Source organism: Entelurus aequoreus, linkage group LG22 (genome assembly GCF_033978785.1).
Source record: "Entelurus aequoreus isolate RoL-2023_Sb linkage group LG22, RoL_Eaeq_v1.1, whole genome shotgun sequence".
In the NCBI taxonomy this organism is placed as follows: Eukaryota; Metazoa; Chordata; class Actinopteri; order Syngnathiformes; family Syngnathidae; genus Entelurus; species Entelurus aequoreus.
Window position 1 is genome coordinate 11478858 of NC_084752.1, and position 19413 is coordinate 11498270.

At 38.4% G+C, this 19413-nt stretch overlaps 1 protein-coding gene across 8 annotated transcripts in view; it reads left to right on the forward strand.

Annotated features, from left to right (window-relative positions):
• rptor (regulatory associated protein of MTOR, complex 1) overlaps positions 1 to 19413 on the forward strand; it is a 401659-nt gene that overhangs the window by 239035 nt on the left and 143211 nt on the right. For all 8 annotated transcript variants that reach the window (XR_009823861.1, XR_009823860.1, XM_062033466.1 and 5 more), the window contains 3 exons: positions 1190 to 1290; positions 7589 to 7733; positions 15341 to 15416. Coding sequence is in view for 6 of the 8 variants with exons in the window: in XM_062033466.1 (XP_061889450.1) it covers positions 1190 to 1290; positions 7589 to 7733; positions 15341 to 15416 (322 nt within the window). In the remaining 2 variants the exon portion in view is untranslated. The remainder of the gene's footprint in view (positions 1 to 1189; positions 1291 to 7588; positions 7734 to 15340; positions 15417 to 19413) is intronic.

The following is a 19413-nucleotide window of genomic DNA, read 5'->3' on the forward strand; positions in this document are numbered from 1 at the left end:
ACACAATAATACCATGAAAATAACATTCCAATTCCAAAACCAAACCCAGGCCAGCAACATTCAGAATAGCAATCAACAAAGCAATTGAGAAGACACACAAACATGACACAAAACAATCCAAAAGTAGTCAAACAAAAATTAATATCAACAACAGTATCGATATTAATAAGAATTTCAACATAGCAGTGATTAGAAATCATCACAGCCATTTATAAAAAATAAAATAAAAACATTAAAAAAATGAACAATAGTGGCTTACACTTGCATCGCTTCTCATAAGACTGACAACACATTGTGTCCAATATTTTCCACAAAGATAAAATAAGTAATATTTTAGGTTCATTTAATAGTTAAAACACATTTAAATAATGGATCCCATATTCCAAGATATGACTCATTATTAACTAAACAAAATGCAATTTTCTCTACTGATATCATCTCCATAGCTTGTGTATACCAGTCAGTACGAGTTGGACTATCAACATCTATCCATTTTTTTAATACTACCCTTTTTGTTATGATGCATATTGAACAAAATGCATATTTACTCTTTGATGACATGTTACTAAACTGATGGGATGTCTGATGGGGGTCATTGTGATGTTTATATTTAGGAATGTGATTGCTTCTTTTGTTGTTTTCAACCATTCTCTGACATCTGACAGCCTGGTTTTTGACTGAAGCAGGGAGATGTGATCATGTCATCTTTATGCTGGCGTCTCTTCATTGGCTACCTCTTAGGTTACATCTGATTTCAAAGTGCTCACTGACAAAATACTCAACGATAACGGCACATCTTTCAAAACCTTATGTGCCCTCACCTGGTTTGCGCTCTCATTGATGTGCACTTCTGATTGTTCCAATGGTTGGACACTCGGGAACCGTCTACCTGTATTTGGATTATTCCCTCTGAAAATGCAAATCTTGCATCTGTTTTTCCAGCATGTGCCTTCTGTGTCTTCATTTCATGGGTTACAACTATGAACAATTGTATAATCAGGCATGAATATTCATAGTGTGTTTGCATTATTGGTCTGTTTCACCGAATTCAAACCAGTGCTTGTAAATGTAAATACCTCAAACGTGTTGCGGTGACAGTTCTGATCGATTGCCACTTTGTTCTCTGAGTCATCGACGTGACATGCTGCGAGCTGCTGACACCGAGCCATCTGTGTTGTGTTGTGTGCAGGATCCCCGGCAGGCTCAATGACAGGCGCACTCCCCTCGGAGAACTGAACTGGATCTTCACAGCCATTACCGATACTATTGCCTGGAACGTGCTGCCCAGAGGTGAGACACTGCACGCACAGTCGGACATGGTGAAACATTCCCAGGAGTTAAAAATTAAGCCTGGTAGTAAAGCATGAATAACAGTAAAATGGGTGGTATGCATGTGTGTTAAGAGATTGGGCTGGTGAAACAGACAAACTATTGCAATCACTCTTCCACAGTTACAAACCTACACAATAACATTATTATGCTCGTGGAAACACTGCAATCATACTCTGTTACTGACCATTGAATACATACAGTCGTGGTCAAAGGTTTACATACACTTGTAAAGAACATAATGTCATGACTGTCTTGAGTTTCCAATAATTTCTACAACTCTTATTTTTTTGTGATAGAGTGATTGGAGCACATACTAGTTTTTCACAAAAAACATTCATGAAGTTTGGTTCTTTTATGGATTTATTATGGGTCTACTGAAAATGTGACCAAATCTGCTCGGTCAAAAATATACATACAGCAATGTTAATATTTGTGGCCAAACAGCAAATTTTTTGTTTCATCTGACATCACATGGACAAAGATTAGACCTTCTGAAGGAAAGTTCTGTGGTCAGATGAAACAAAAATGTAGCTGTTTGGCCACAATACCCAGCAATTTGTTTGGAGGACAAAAGGTGAGGCCCTTAATCCCAGGAACACCAATTCCTACCGTCAAGCATGGTGGTGGTAGTATTATGCTCTGGACCTGTTTTGCTGCCAATGGAACTGGTGCTTTAAATGGGACAATGAAAAAGGAGGTTTACCTCCAAATTCTTCAGAACAACCTAAAATCATCAGCCCCGAGGTTGGGTCTTGGGCGCAGTTGGGTGTTCCAACAGGACAATGACCCCAAACACACTTTAAAAGTGGTAAAGGAATGGCTAAATCAGGCTAGAATTAAGGTTTTAGAATGGCCTTCCTAAAGTCCTGACTTAAACGTTAGGACAATGCTGAAGAAACAAGTCCATGTCAGAAAACCAACAAATTTAGCTGAACTGCACCAATTTTTTTTTTTAAGAGTGTTCAAAAATTCAACCAGAAGCTTGCCAGAAGCTTGTGGATGGCTACCAAAAGCGCCTTATTGCAGTGGAACTTGCCAAGGGACATGAAAACAAATATTAACATTGCTGTATGTATACTTTTGACCCAGCAGATTTGGTCACATTTTCAGTAGACCCATAATAAATTCATAAAAGAACCAAACTTCATGAATGTTTTTTGTGACCAACAAGTATGTGCTCCAATAACTCTATCACAATACAATAAGAGTTGTAGAAATTATTGGAAACTCAACACAGCCATGTCATTATGTTTTTTACAAGTGTATGTAAACTTTTGACCACGACTGTATTTACCTTCTATCAGAGTGCACTTTATGAGAGGTATTTGAATGTGTCTTCTATGCCACACACGTCCACAGACACACTCCTAGTTTCAGTAGCAATGTGGCAATGCTGACGGCTGCCAAAGCCTATTAAACCTCCGAGGGTTCAACTGCTAATGAAGCAGCCAGCGTCAGGGAGACTCTCGGTAATGAATCTCTTCACACCTAATTCAAATCATCTGGAAGACTGCGCAGCACACACATTCAAAAATTTGACACATTAAAAAGTGGTATGACAGAGCTGGAATGATGTCTGTCATATTGTCTTATTTGGACACAAACTGTACAGTTTCACTCAGCATTGTTCAATTTACCATGTCAACTATTTATTTTCCAAATGTACAACCATTCAACAGACTACCCGTTTATACATTTTATAAATAAATATAATTTACTATCAGGGTTTTGAGTGCAACTGTAATTTTCCTGATATAATCAATAGATGCCATAGATCTGCATGAAATGTGCCTTCTCCCATCTTGATGAATTAGTAGGTAAATAAGGCATTAAAGTATATTACTGTCACCGACTGCTTCAATCCCTAAATCCCAATCCTCCAGTCTTTTATCTCCTGAGAACATGAAACATGAATGTTGCATTAGAGCAGGGCTTCTTACCCTTTTTGACCTCAGGGCCCAACAGAAGGGACTGGGGCCCACTCGAATATTACCACTGAATTAATAATCTTACTCTTGATTAGAATCATATTCACTAATAATATCTAATCTTTTTACAGCTTAACAGGTTAACAACCTTGTTAAATGGTATGAAACCACTTGTTAATCACAAATATTATTATTCAACTTCAAAAAATATTTGCCATGTTTTGATCATTTTACAGTATTCTCCGCACTATGAGGCGCACCTTCATGAATGGCATATTTCAAAACTTTGTTCATATATAAGGCGCACCGGATTATAAGGCGCACCTATGCATCCATTAGATGGAGCTGCGCCAAAGGGAATGTCAACAAAACAGTCAGATAGGTCAGTCAAACTTTATTAATAGATTACAAACCAGCGTTCTGACAACTCCGTTCACTCCCAAAATGAATAAACAGCTGTTTTATTGTTTTCCCCGAGGTAAAGTCAGTGACGTGGTGTTTTGTTTATCTTTTAACAACAGCAAGGTATAACATGTAGTGCAACATTTATACCACATAGTGGAGGGGAACTTTTCCCTGATTCAATAAACACTTAAAAACAGTCTGATACTGTTACGGTAAATCAAACGTTAGTGCAATCACAATATAGTAACACTCGAAATAGTGCAGAGCAATAACAATATCAATAACTCAACGTTGCTCAAACGTTAATGTCACACAACACAACACACAAAATAAAAATGTAAAGCCCACTTTATGAAGTTATTCCTCATCCACGAATCCCTCAAATTCTTCTTCTTCAGTGTCCGAATTAAACACCATTGATTCGTTTATGTTAAACTCTCTCGCTGCTGCTCTATTCCCGTGTTCTATTGCGTGACTGATCGTCTTAAGTTTAAACTCTGCGTCGTAAGCTTGTCTCTTAATAGGAGCCATTTTTGGGTTAAAAGCGCTTCTTCTTCTACGGGGGAAAATGAAGTCGGCGGCTGCTTACCATAGAAGAAGAACTTCTTCTTCTACGGGGGAAAAAGAAGTTGGTGGCTGCTTACCGTAGTTGCGAGACCTAAACTTTATGAAAATGAAGTTTAGGTTTGTTGTTGCTCAATATTGGTCCATATATAAGGCACACCGGATTATAAGGCGCACTGTCAGCTTTTGAGAAAATTGGAGGTTTTTAGGTGCACCTTATAGTGCGGAAAATACGGTAATCATTGCCAGAACTAATTTTTCGGTACATTTATTTCCGTTTCCATAGCAGCACACTTCTGACTTCTGGCAACAACCCCTTCCGGATACAAACACGCGAGTTTGCTCGAATCATGGCAGATTTGGTAACAAACAACGAAGACGACAATTTTTGGACAAATGAGAATTCACAACCATATCTTTTGGAATATGAATTTATGGAGAATGAACTACTGCTTCTAAAAGCGTGCACGAAGCGTTCATGGAACTTGAAGTCAAGTTGTTTCGACATAAATGGAGTGCTTACCCAAAATTAACCGGAAAAAACGTCCCTGGCCAGCTGGACCAAACACAACTGTCCATCGAGTGAGACACACTTAATATTGATCATGATACATGCAGGATTCGTGTACAATGACAGACAGCATATACTGTCTGGCTAGCTGTGTACAAACAAAACATGAAATGTGAGCTGATACTTTACAGATACTGTAATATGATTGTTCATGTTTTCCAGTCAGATTGGTGTCTTATCGCATTGTTTTGTGCATTACAAACTCAAACGCGTTTTGCGCTGACGTAGAAGCTAGCTTATCTCTTGCCATGGTTAGCGTCAACGGCAAACACCGTAGCACGCCGATGTGTTCGTACGTTAGAAAAAGGGTTCCTCAGTGGTCGCTCCTACAATAACAATGTCGCTATGTTTGGGTATTATACAGGTTACGGAGCGTAAATGAAGTATTGTTGGCCGTTTTTTAATGCATTTTTAAAGTGATTTAGTGGTAGAATTGATTGTTCCCATTAGCTGCATTGCGAGCCATCAAGAATGAGCCGATTTCTATATGTTAGAAAGCGTAAATAAAAAGAAAATGTGTCTTCTTGTCACTTATAAAGATTGTGAACGATAGGCAAAATAAAAAAATTAAAAAGTACAGTTTGCATTTAAGCTTAAGTTAGACTGATTAGAAAAATAAGTACTAACCAAATATACTGATTAAGAAAGGACTCATACATAACTGCTGAAAAATACATGTACATACAGTTATGTAGTGCTAAATTAATAATAAAAAGTATGTTTCTTAACTAAATGGTCAATGAAATTAAAGAGCCAATAATTATACAGCTTCACCACTTTAGTCATAATGTTTGCGCTTAAGAAACCACCATGACTTTTGCTCCAGACTGTTTGTTTGAGATTGTCATTACTGCCTCAAGTAGTGGGAAAATGTATTACAAATGAGTATCACTGCGGCTCATACTGACCACAGCGGCCCAACAATGGTAAGAAACACTGCATTAAAAAATCATTTTGGCTGCACACAAAAAGCCAAAAATATTTTTGTTAGAAAATGTTTACATTTTTGGTATAATGTCCCTTTGTAGTGGACAACAGTATCTAGTCCTAACTGAATAAGTATTTAATCCCTCAGCTTTTCTTACGTTCTAACGCAGTGGGTCTTAACCTGGGTTCGATCGAACCCTAGGGGTTCGGTGAGTCAGCCTCAGGGGTTCGGCGGAGCCTCCGCCGCTGAGGTCAAGACACACCCTACTCATCATGTAAATAAAAACGTCTCCCTATCGGCGAATTATGGATACCCCCAGTCTTTGCGAGCAATCCTTTTCGAGGGTGCTGGACATAAAAACGAATAAAAGGAACAGACCTTGCTGTGAAAATGACATGAGAGTGGCACTTGCCAAGGTGAAGCCACGCATATCTAAACTGGTCTCTCAAAGGCAACAGCAGAAGTCACACTGATTTGCAGGTGTGTCATTTGTTCTGAGTTCATGCACTGTGTTGGTTTTGTTCTTTGAACAAGGTGATGTTCATGCACGGTTCATTTTCTGCACCAGTAAAAAAACAAACATACAAATTTGTCTTGGATTTGAAAGAAAAAAAACACACTAAAGAAGGGTTCGGTGAATGCGCATATGAAACTGGTGGGGTTCGGTACCTTCAACAAGGTTAAGAACCACTGTTCTAATGTATGAGAAGAAAAAAATTAGTTTTTTCAATGAAACATGAAAACATTAAAAACTGTCACTTGAACTTAAACTAGCTTAGTTTTCACATGTTGTAAATGTTATGCTGAATTTGAATTATTTGTTTCATAAACCATCATCATTTTATATGAAAAATTAGTAGTAGTAGTACGTATTCGTGTCCACCACAGAGGATACTGGAAAAAATTGGTAATTTTTCAAAATTTTTTTTTTAAAGACTTTTACCAGAACCAGATATGATCTTGAAATATACCTGTGTGTATGTACACTACCGTTCAAAAGTTTGGGGTCACATTGAAATGTCCTTATTTTTGAAGAAAAAGCACTGTACTTTTCAATGAAGATAACTTTAAACTAGTCTTAACTTTAAAGAAATACACTCTATACATTGCTAATGTGGTAAATGACTATTCTAGCCGCAAATGTCTGGTTTTTGGTGCAATATCTACATAGGTGTATAGAGGCCCATTTCCAGCAAATATCACTCCAGTGTTCTAATGGTACAATGTGTTTGCTCATTGGCTCAGAAGGCTAATTGATGATTAGAAAACCCTTGTGCAATCATGTTCACACATCTGAAAATAGTTTAGCTCGTTACAGAAGCTACAAAACTGACCTTCCTTTGAGCAGATTGAGTTTCTGGAGCATCACATTTGTGGGGTCAATTAAACGCTCAAAATGGCCAGAAAAAGAGAACTTTCATCTGAACCTCGACAGTCTATTCTTGTTCTTAGAAATGAAGGCTATTCCACAAAATTGTTTGGGTGACCCCAAACTTTTGAACGGTAGTGTATATATACCCAGTGACTGGATAAATGTAATAAATGTTTACTTGTCCCCATAAATTATGCTAGTTTCCTAAAGCAGAATTGATGTTTAATCAAACAGAATTCCAGCAAATGAAATATTACTGCCATGAAATTAGGCTGTAAAAACAATAGAGCATTGCTGTGTTTCTTGGGGATAAACATGCACACATGGTTTACTGTAACTTCTTCTAACTTATCTTTTCTTGTCGTAAATACACTGAAGTATTTTATCAAATTTTGATTTGTTTTGATAGCATTTTTTCCATTTATAAAGCTATGTATTTGTGTTCAATGCATCTTACTAACACCTCTTCCTGTTGTCTGTCCATGTAGATTTGTTCCAGAAGTTGTTTCGCCAGGACCTTCTGGTGGCCAGTTTGTTCCGCAATTTCCTATTAGCAGAGAGGATAATGAGGTCGTACAACTGCACACCAGTCAGCAGCCCACGCTTGCCTCCGACATACATGCACGCCATGTGGTAAGACACGCTAACGCCGCTCAGGGTATGCTGTCATCATGGCAGAGCAGAAGGTGTCCTCAAAGCGCTTCTGTTTTTTTCATCCACACTGCAGTAAATGACAAAATGCATTCTTGACTAGACCAGAGATTCGCTGTGTCGCAATCCATATTTTATGATGGTGCAAAGTAACTTTTTTAAAAGGCCGTGTAGCGATATAAATGCCAGCAGCCAAAAATTAATGAAGCTCATTTGTAAAATGAGAAATCCCCCCCAAATAGTGCATGGTAAAAGCAGCTACAAGTGCTGCGCAGGAAGTGTGAATTTACTGTGCTATATAGTGCCATTATTTACTTCAAGCTAAATATCAATCTCAGCTCTATAATATCCTTCAAGGCTCTAAAATGTTCTCACTCAGATACATCTGCACAACTGTGTGAGCAAATAAACACGAATGCTTCCTGGTGATAGATTGTGGTGTGTAATGGACACATTATTAGCCTGTTGCACCTGTTAGTTGTACTTGCAATCATTGACTTAGCTTTGTCAGTTATCCTTGGTTATTGTGTTAAATCACAATTTAATGTTGCACGTGTGTTAAAAGGTGTGTGAACAGGAGTGAAGCCCCAGTCATTTAGCTATTATGGTAAAACCTACATAGAGGTGCTTTTTTTCTGCTCACATTCCTGTATTCCAGGGGTCGACAACCCAAAATGTTGAAAGAGCTTTATAGGAGCAAAAATACAAAAAAACCAAATCTGTCTGGAGCCGCAAAAAATTAAAAGCCTTATATAAGTATTGTGATGAAGGCAACACATGATGTAAGTGTCTATTTTAGTTTGTTAGCCTACTATCAAAGGCTGACGCAAATTTTCGTTGACAGAAATGCTGTATTTAAATTTTTATTCTACACATTTTTGCAACATTGGAAATCATTAGTAAAATGGAGGCTTCTCACAGGATGAGATAACTCCTGGAAATTACTGTCTTATAATGGCCAAAGGTGTAGATGTGTGTGTCCAAGTTTAAGGAAACGGCAGGCTGTCTTCTTCAAATGGATTTATTACAATCTTTGCAAGTTGGGTAACGTTTGCTGTGGTCTGGAACAACATGGCACACAAACAACTATGAGAAATGCAGCCAATATTACATACAGATAATGTGTCATGAGACATGCAAATATAAATGATATACAAAGAGGATATAAGTAAAGAAAATTAAATGAGTTCAAGTATACCTACAGACAAGTCATAATGATGCAATATGTACATGCAGCTAGCCTAAATAGCATGTAAGCATCGATTAACTTGCTGTCATGCACTGAATAAATATGCCTGATTAGCACTCCCAACAAGTCAATAATGTCAACAGTGCTCACCTTTGTGCATTCACACACAGCATGAAATGTTTGTTGGACAAAATGAGACAAAGAAGGAGTGGCATAAAACACGTCTTTCTGTAGCAGCGTCAGAGAAAGTTGTACCGTAATTTCCGGACTATAAGCCGCACCCGACTATAAGCCGCACCAGCTAAATTTAGGGGAAAATACAGATTGCTCCACATATAAGTCGCACCCGACTATAAGCCGCAGGGTTTTGATGTGTAATTACCGTAGTATATAGGGGTTCCTGCTACCACGGAGGGGATTGTCGGGACAGAGATGACTGTTTGGGAACGCAAAGCGTCCCATTTATTAACAATAAATCTTTCAATCATTCAATCAAACTTTCACATCTTTGACATGGCGAACAGCATTCGTGCAGAGTACAAATAATACAATGGTGCAAAGTAATACAAAGTGCTCGCCTGTACGTTATCAAAATAACCAGCCTACCGGTATATGAAAAGTCAGTCTTTAATCATTGTGTCATCGTCTTCCTCCTGCGTACTAAAACCACCGAAATCCTCTTCGTCGGTGTCGGAGAAGAACAGGCCGTAAATAAGCCGCACCCTTGTTTAAGCCGCAGGGACCAGAACGAGGGGAAAAAGTAGCGGCTTATAGTCCGGAAATTACGGTACATGTAAACAAACTATGATGAGTTCAAGGATCACTGAAATTAGTAGGACAAAACAGTGCTTGCCAAATACTCTCATCAGTGAAGCAAGTATAACATGAACAGTGGGATTTCTAACAATTAGGAAGGTTTGTGTCATGTTTCTTCTCATACAGCAAATATCTTAAAACAAAAAATTTATTTTTTTGTTCATCTTTTTCCATTTTCAAACATCTCTGAAAGAGGTCGAGGGAGCCGCTAAAGAGCCAAATGAGCCGCGGGTTGCTCACCCCCGCTGTAGTCAGATAGGACCTTTGGCCACAAAATGTAGTTTTTGTTTCAATGTCGTTGTAATGTTTTTCCTCAGTTTGTAATCAATTCAGAACTACACTACTCACCAGAAGTTAAAGGGGACCTAGGGTGATCTACCTTTAATACACTTCATTGTGGTCTATGTGTATTGGATATGCTTTGGTGTGAATTTTTCGTGAGTAGACACCTCTGTATTACAATGTTCAGTGCTCCACACTCGTGGTCCGGTTAACAAAGAAATGCTAACTGAACCGTCAAGGCTGCCTTGACATGTAACCTCTCAAATGTAATGATACACTTTGCTTACCTGCACAGATACATACATACAGAAATTATATATTTCGCCACACCTAGTGTGTGTGTGACAATCATTGGTACTTTTTTTATTTATTATTATTTAAAAGCGATGTAACAAGACAAAATCAGTTAGTCCGTAAGTAAAGTAAATAACCGCGTTTGCGACTTTACCATGACAGCTCGTCTTTAAACAGTTAAAAAAAGTCACCAACTGGCAGCTTGGACCAGTTGCATCTTAGCATAGGTCCCCAAAATGTACAGTATGTTGTATAAATATTCCACCCTGAATTAAATACAAATATTTCAAATAAATAACTTGATAGCACGATGCACAAGCACTGATACGCATCCATGATAACTACACACGTCTCTTCACACTGCATCATTCTCATCCCTTCAATTACACAATCAAATCTCCCACTAGCTTGTCTTCTTGTTCTTATATAAATATTTCACGGCACCCTTTCACTAGATATCTGTCTTATGTTGGCAATCAAAGAAATCTCTCTGCCTTGCGGGCCAAGATGTTGTGTAACAAGACTGTGTAACAATAAGGGATGCTTTATTGTGAAGAATACTGCTCTTGGTGGAAGTGATCATTTCCATGTTCATTGCCAGAACAATTAAGACCTGTGCTTCACTGCAGCAGGATTTAGGAGCACAAAATGACAGGAAGGTACAGATAAACAAGAGTAAGAGAGCCATAAAACATGTGGAAAGCGCCAGAGATAAAAGGCCATTCGGAAAATACAAGTTTGATCTGGAATGTTAGACGGGAAAGAGGTAATCAAACAATTTGGGGGTTGTTGGATCGATGCCCAAACACAAGCATTTGTTATTTAAACGTATTTCAATTGGGGCGAGAGAAGAAATCCCAGACTGATGGCTCCCTGTGGACAATTCAGTGTGGGAGTGTGTGTGCGCCACGCTCTGCAGGCAACAGAGAAAAGAGCTTAGTCAGCCTCACACTTTGTCCCTCACACTTGTCTGCTGACTGCTGTCCACTTTTCTCATGCACCACACACATTGACAGGTTTTGGTGATGACTTACTCATCGCTATTGGCAGCCATTAGCTGAGTTATTGCTTTCATATTTGCTGATTTGACTCCTGTGCTTCGTTTCGACTGTATCTTCTTGTTTGGATTTCACACAACACTGGCAAAAATACCTGTACCTACATATTATTATTTTACCAAGCTGGCTCGTAACCCAGATTTTTGCTCGCAACTTTAAGCTAAAATTATCAGTTTGATCCTAAGCACTCCAAAGCTGAGGTACCATACTGTATTGTGTTTTATACAGTACAGGCCAAGAGGATTAGTATTACAATTATGTACATTTTTAGAAAGTGTTGTCCTGTTTTGGCCTTAGGTAAAACAAATAAAACAATCTGAAGTTGTCGTAGTTGTATTTTGAAGTTATAATGCCATGAGTTTACCCGTCCGGCCCGTGTGGGAACAGATTTTCCTCACGGCCCCTGAGCTAAAATGACGATGCCTTCTGTTTTGTTTGATCCGCTGTTTTACTGCCGTGTGACAAGCACCGTTTGGAAACAATCAAAGAAACGTTTACAAATATCTAATTTTACAGCGTATATACAGTACAGGCCAAAAGTTGGGACACACCTTCTCATTCAATGTGTTTTCTTTATGTTCATGACTATTTACATTGTAGATTGTCACTGAAGGCATCAAAACTATGAATGAACACATGTGGAGTTATGTACTCAACAAAAAAAGGTGAAATAACTGAAAACATGTTTTATATTCTATTTTCTTCAAAATAGCCACCCTTTGCTCTGATTACTGCTTTGCACACTCTTGGCATTCTCTCGAATGCCAACACAACCAAGAAATGTGGTTGTGTTTGTGCTTGTGCACACTTTAACACATTTGAATTTTTACTTGCGAACATAGTTTTCTGGATTTGAACGTACGTCTATTTTCAGTAAGAAATCCATGCAACTGTTGATACTTGAGGCCCCAGGTGCTACTTTTGTAAACATTCAAGGCCAAATACCTCTTTTTACTTATTAGGTAAGGTAGGTACTCGGGTTGTACAGTATACCGGTACTAGTATAGTACCGCGATACTAATGAATTACATTCGGTACCATACCGCCTCTAACAAGTATCTGTGCCCACCCCCCTTTTTTTAACGGGCATGACGTGGCCGCAAAAGAAATTAAAAAAATAAAAACCTTTTTTTATTATTTTTTTTATTTTTAAATTAAATCAACATAAAAAACACAATATATACATTATATATCAATATAAATCAATACAGTCTGCAGGGATACAGTCCGTAAGCACACATGTCTGTATTTCTTTATGACAAAAAAAAAAATTTTTTTTTTTTTTTTTACTAATAAAGTTTAGATCCATGAAGGAAAGAAGAAAGTGAATGAATGTTTATAACTGAATACATTTACATATGCATAAAAATGTGTTTTCTTTTGTATTTTTTTTTTTAAGGAATTAAGTAAAGTTTATGACAACCTTTTTCCAAAACACAATATAGAATGTGAGATATAACAGGATAATGCATACATTTAACATTTGTTTTCAAAACGGCTACAAAAAAGTGGGGCCCCAAAATTTTACTGCGGGACCCCATTTTTATCCAATTTTGAAAATTCTTAGCGCCAACACTGATAGAGTATTGGTGCGTGCAAAACAGCAGCAGGCGGCTGTGGCCTGCGGGCCGCTTCTAATACTAATCACATATCATCCCGAGGGCCACAGATAATTGACTTTGACAGCCCTGAGTTAGAATAATAAATAATGAGTGATACATACAATGATTTTAAATACTTTGGAGGCAGCCACCACAGTTCACAATTTCTCTGTGATTGTTTATCCAAAGCTAATGAAGATTTTGGCAAAATGAGGGTAATAATAAGTTATTTTTTTGGTCGCATTGGTCGTGTGGTGTATTTCTTTTAAGTTTAGTGCTCTGTCGAGTGCGTGTTAGAGTGCTTGCAAGAATGTAGCAGCAGAGTGCATCAAACACGGCCGCAAAATTATACTTTCACAAAGAAAAATGCATGTTTTATTGTAAGTTCATGAGCTGGAGTATATTTAGAACTATATATGGACATATTATTTTGGTTTATTTCGTCAGGAAAACTTTCTTTAAAACGACAGCAATTGCATGCATCCGGGCACAGCCACACACATCCTTGGTAGCAGTCATGGCACCTGTTGTTTAGTTGGCCATACTCTCTTTATACACCACTTTGGCATTGTTGGACCACCAAAACATATTTACAAAACCCAAAACCAGTGAAGTTGGCACGTTTTGTAAATCGTAAATAAAAACAGAATACAATAATTTGCAAATCCTTTTCAACTTCTATACAATTGAATAGACAATAAACAACATTTTCTTTTGCAAATAATCATTAACTTAGAATTTAATGGCATAAACACATTGCAAAAAAGTTGGCACAGGGGCATTTTTACCACTGTGTTACATGGCCTTTCCTTTTAACAACACTCAGTAAACGTTTGGGAACTGAGGAGACCAATTTTTGAAGCTTTTCAGGTGGAATTATTTCCCATTCTTGCTTAATGTACAACTTAAGTTGTTTAACAGTCCGGGGTCTCCGTTGTCGTATTTTATACTTCACATTTTCAATGGTAGATTAGGTATAGACTACAGGGAGGCCAGTCTAGTACCCGCACTTGTAACACATGCAGAATGTGGCTTAGCATTGTCTTGCTGAAACAAGCAGGGGCGTCAGTCCATCTTAGACGAGCTCAGGCCCAGCGATTCTGGGTGTTGTTGATAAATGGCTTTTGCCGCGCATAGTAGAGTTTTAACTTGCACTTACAGATGTAGAGACGAACTGTAGTTACTGACAGTGGTTTTCTGAAGTGTTCCTGAGCCCAGGTGGTGATATCCTTTACACACTGATGCAGTACCGCTTGAGGGATCGAAGGTCACAGGCATTGCCGCTTACGTGCAGGGATTTCTGCAGATTCTATGAACCTTTTGATGATATTACGGACCGCAGAGGGTGAAATCCCTAAATTCCTTGCAATAGCTCGTTGAGAAATTTTGTTCTTAAACTTTTCGACAATTTGCTTACGCATTTGTTCACAAAGTGGTGACCCTCGCCCCATCCTTGTTTGTGAATGACTGAGCAATTCATAGAAGCTGCTTTTATACCCAATCATGGCACCCACCTGTTCCCAATTAGCCTGTTAAACCTGTGGAATGTTCCAAATAAGTGTTTGATGAGCATTCCTCAACTTTCTCAGTCTTTTTTGCCACTTGTGCCACATGTGAAATATGTTGCAGGCATCAAATACAAAATGGGCTAATATTTGCAAAAAATAACAAAGTTTACCAGTTCGAACTTCAAGTATCTTGTCTTTGCAGTCTTTTCAATAAAATATAAGTTGAAAAGGATTAACAAATCATTGTATTCTGTTTTTATTTACCATTTACACAACGTACCAACTTCACTGGTTTTGGGTTTTGTATAAAAAGAGAGTTCATTGCTGTTTGTGCGATCATACACACTTACACCCAAACAGGAATACTAACAAACCTTAAGATATACATTAGAATATACTATTGTAATGCCCCCCACCCAGTAACTATAATTAGTTTTAAATGTACATTTGCCAAGACTGCTGATGATAAAGCTGTTAAAGATAGAAACCTTTTCGGAGCTAATTGTGATTGCCGTCAGCTGCTGAGCATCATATTACACAACAGTGCATTATAGCACAGCGCCAAGCAGAAAAGAGAAAGAGAGATAAAGAGAATAGAGAAGCAGAGATGGGGGTCCACGTTGTGTTACATAACCCTATGAATTAGTTATGATGACCATGTGTGAATACTAAAGGTTCCTTGCTGCCCTCTCTTGGCCGCTAGGGTGGAAATATACTGCAAAGAACATGGATACACACACGTTAAAGACAATGAGTTGTACTGCAAGGCCTATGTTTTGAATATTTGTATAAAAATGCAGACACAGGGTCTAATGTTCTTGTGTCTGTCACCTCTGACCAGGCAAGCGTGGGACCTGGCTGTGGATATCTGCCTGTCTCAGCTGCCGACCATCATCGAGGAGGGCACAGCATTCAGGGTAGGTTTGCTGTGTAAATATTTGTGACACACTGCTTTGGTTTTATTCTGTCCCAGGTGGCAGAAGTGGTATCATTTACCAATGTAATGAACATTGTTTTATTGACACAATGTAATATACACTATATTGCCAAAAGTGTTTGGCCACCCGTCCAAATGATGAGAATCAGGTGTCCTAATCACTTGGCCCGGCCACAGGTGTATAAAATCAAGCACTTAGTCATGGAGACTGTTTCTACAAACATTTGTGAAAGAATGGGCCGATTTCAGGAGCTCAATGATTTCCAGCGTGGAACTGTCATAGGATGCCACCTGTGCAACAAATCCAGTCGTGAAATTGCCTCGCTCCTAAATATTCCAAAGTCAACTTTATTAGAAGAAAATAGAAGACTCTGGGAACAACAACAACTCAGCCACCAAGTGGTAGGCCACGTAAACTGACAGAGAGGGGTCAGCGGATGAAGAAGCGCATAGTGCAAAGACTTTCTGCACAGTCAGTTGCTACAGAGCTCCAAACTTCATGTGACCTTCCAATTAGCCCACGTACAGTATGCAAAGGGCTTCATGGAATGGGTTTCCATGGCCCTGCAGCTGCATCTAAGCCATACATCACCAAGTCCAATGCAAAGCGTGGGATGCAGTGGTGTAAAGCACGTCACCACTGGACTCTAGAGCAGTGGAGACGCGTTGTCTGGAGTGATGAATCACGCTTTTCCATCTGGCAATCTGATGGACGAGTCTGGGTTTGGAGGTTGCCAGGAGAACGCTACATTTCGGACTGCATTGTGCCAAGTGTGAAATTTGGTGGAGCAGGAACTATGGTGTGGGGTTGTTTTTCAGGAGTTGGGCCTGGCCCAGTGAAAGGAACTTTGAACACTCCAGGATACCAAAACATTTTGGACAGTTCCATGCTCTCAACCTTGTGGGATCAGTCTGGAGCGGGGCCCTTCCTCTTCCAACATGACTGTGCACCAGTGCACAAAGCAAGGTCCATAAAGACATGGATGACAGAGTCTTGTGTGGATGAACTTGACTGGCCTGCACAGAGTCCTGACCTGAACCCGATAGAACACCTTTGGGATGAATTACAACAGAGACTGAGAGCCAGGCCTTCTCGACCAACAGCAGTGTGTGACCTCACCAATGTGCTTGTGGAAGAAGGGTCGAAAATTCCTATAAACACACTCGGCAACCTTGTGGACAGCCTTCCCAGAAGAGTTGAAGCTGTAATAGCTGCAAAAGGTGGACCGACATCATATTGAACCCTGTGGGTTAGGAATGGGATGGCACTTCAAGTTCTCATGTGAGTCAAGGCAGGTGGCAATATAGTGTATATTAATTATTCTAAGGGTGTTCAAGGCATTGAACACATGGTTTGAATTAATTATCAGTAATTGCTGAGATTTAAAGACGGGGTCTTATTAAATAAACTCTTCATATTACTCATTTTCAGGCATGTTGAATTGTATATGTGGACATGTGAAATTCAATGTAACTTTTTTTAAACAAATGAACACACTCCAAAATCCTGAAGAAAGTCTTACCAGATAAGTGGAAGAACGTTGATCCGGTCCTTTTTTCCCCACACCTGGCACTCGGAGGTGGGCATTTTCTTTATGGCTCCCATGGGAACAGTTTTTACATCCTCATCCCTTCTCATCTTCCTGCACTTGAGCTAAAATCACTTTCCAGCTCTGTAATTGAGCCACAGAGGGCTAATAAAGAACATTTATTTTCTCTGTCTTGCTCCCTCCTCCAATAGATTTTCTTTTTTCTTTTTACTCTTATAACCTGTATGGTCATTGTGGTTGAAATGATTTTGGCTATATAGAATTGTAAATTATAAACAGAGGAGGAAAGTATTTGATCTTTTAATTTTCTAAGTTTACCTCCTTAAAAAGATCTGGAATAGTCCAGTATTTTGTCATTACAGTCAGAGACCAAATGTAGGATATGAACGAATTTGTAAATGATTAAGAGATATAAGTGTTTGATCTCAATGTAATATGTTACTTGGTAGTTGATGGGGAAAACTTTGTTGTTAAGTGCAGAAGTCAGATGTTTCTTGTAGTTGGTCAGCAGGGTCGCAAACATCTCAGGAGGGAGTTTGGTCAGAGAAACATCCCCAAAGTAGAATGTTCCCCCTCCATGTTAGACAGTAGGGATGTTGTTGTTGAATCATATTCACTATTCTTCTGCCTCCAATTACTTTAAGTCAACTTGATGACTTAATGTTGGTATAAAAGCAGCTAATGTTGGTATAAAAGCAGCTTCCATGAAATGCTCAGTTATTCACAAACAAGGATGGGGCGAGGGTCACCACTTTGTGAACAAATGCGTGAGCAAATTGTCGAACAGTAAGAACAACATTTCTCAACGAGCTATTGCAAGGAATTTAGGGATGGGTAACTTACACATCTGTGAAGGCACCATTAATGCTGAAAAGTACATACAGGTCTTGGAGCAACATATGTTGCCACCCAAGCAACGTTATCATGGACGCCCCTGCTTATTTCAGCAAAACAATGCCAAGCCACGTGTTACAACAGTGTGGCTTCATAGTAAAAGAGTGCGGGTACTAGACTGGCCTGCCTGTAGTCCAGACCTGTCTCCCATTGAAAATGTGTGGCACATTATGAAGCATAAAATACCACAACAGAGACCCCGGACTGTTGAACAACTTAAGGTGTACATCAAGCAAGAATTGGAAAGAATTCCACCTGAAAAGCTTCAAAAATTGGTCTCCTCAGTTCCCAAACGTTTACTGAGTGTTGTTAAAAGGAAAGGCCATGTAACACAGTGGTAAAAATCCCCGTGTGTCAACTTGTTTGCAATGTGTTGCTGCCATTAAATTAAAAAAAAGTTAAAGATTATTTGCAAAGAAAAAAAGTTTCAAACATTTAATATCTTGTCTTTGCAGTCTATTCAATTGAATATAAATTGAAAAGGATTAGCAAATCATTGTATTCTGTTTTTATTTACCATTTACACAACGTGCCAACTTCACTGGTTTTGGGTTTTGTAATTCTGGACTGCTCCCTCATCTTTCTCACAATCATTCTTACCCCACCGTGGTGAGGGTTATTGACTTATGTCATGTATTTCTTCCATGTATCAATTATTACGCCAATAGTGGTGTTTTTCTCACCAAGCTTTTTGTCTAGTCCATTCCAATCTTTTGCAGGTTTACAATGTTCCTATGACTGCTCTTTGGTCTAGTCCATGGTGATGAAGACGTTTGAATGGAAAATACTGTTTTTGTATTTGTTTCCTATGATTGCTGGTTGTTATTGTTGGTATTAAATACTTATTTTTAACTCAATCAAAATAAAATAAATGCATAATCTTTTTTTTCTATATCTTTATATATATTTCAGCCAGATGTTATGTTATATATATATATATATATATATATATATATATATATATATATATATATATATATATATATATATATATATATATATATATATATATATATATACACACAGTCGTGGTCAAAAGTTTACATACACTTGTGAAGGACATAATGTCATGGCTGTCTTGAGTTTCCAATAATTTCTACGACTCTTACGTTTTTGTGATAGAGTGATTGGAGCACATACTTGTTGGTCACAAAAAACATTCATGAAGTTTGGTTCTTTTATGAATTTATTATGGGTCTACTGAAAATGTGAGCAAATCTGCTGGGTCAAAAGTATACATACAGCAACATTCATTATCAATTTTGGTGATGTAGAAAAGTTACAATCAAATCAAATAAGCTTAATGGCATGGCCTCTTAACTTCATGTGAGTGATTATGATTGACGACACCTGTTGTCTTCTCTGAGCCCATTTAAATAGGGCTCATGTGATGCAGTCATTATACTCTGTTGGGAAAGTCAAAGGAACTCAGCACAGATCTGAAAAAACGAATCATTGACTTGAACAAGTCAGGAAAGTCACTTGGAGCCATTTCAAAGCAGCTTAAGGTCCCAAAAGCAACTGTGCAGACAA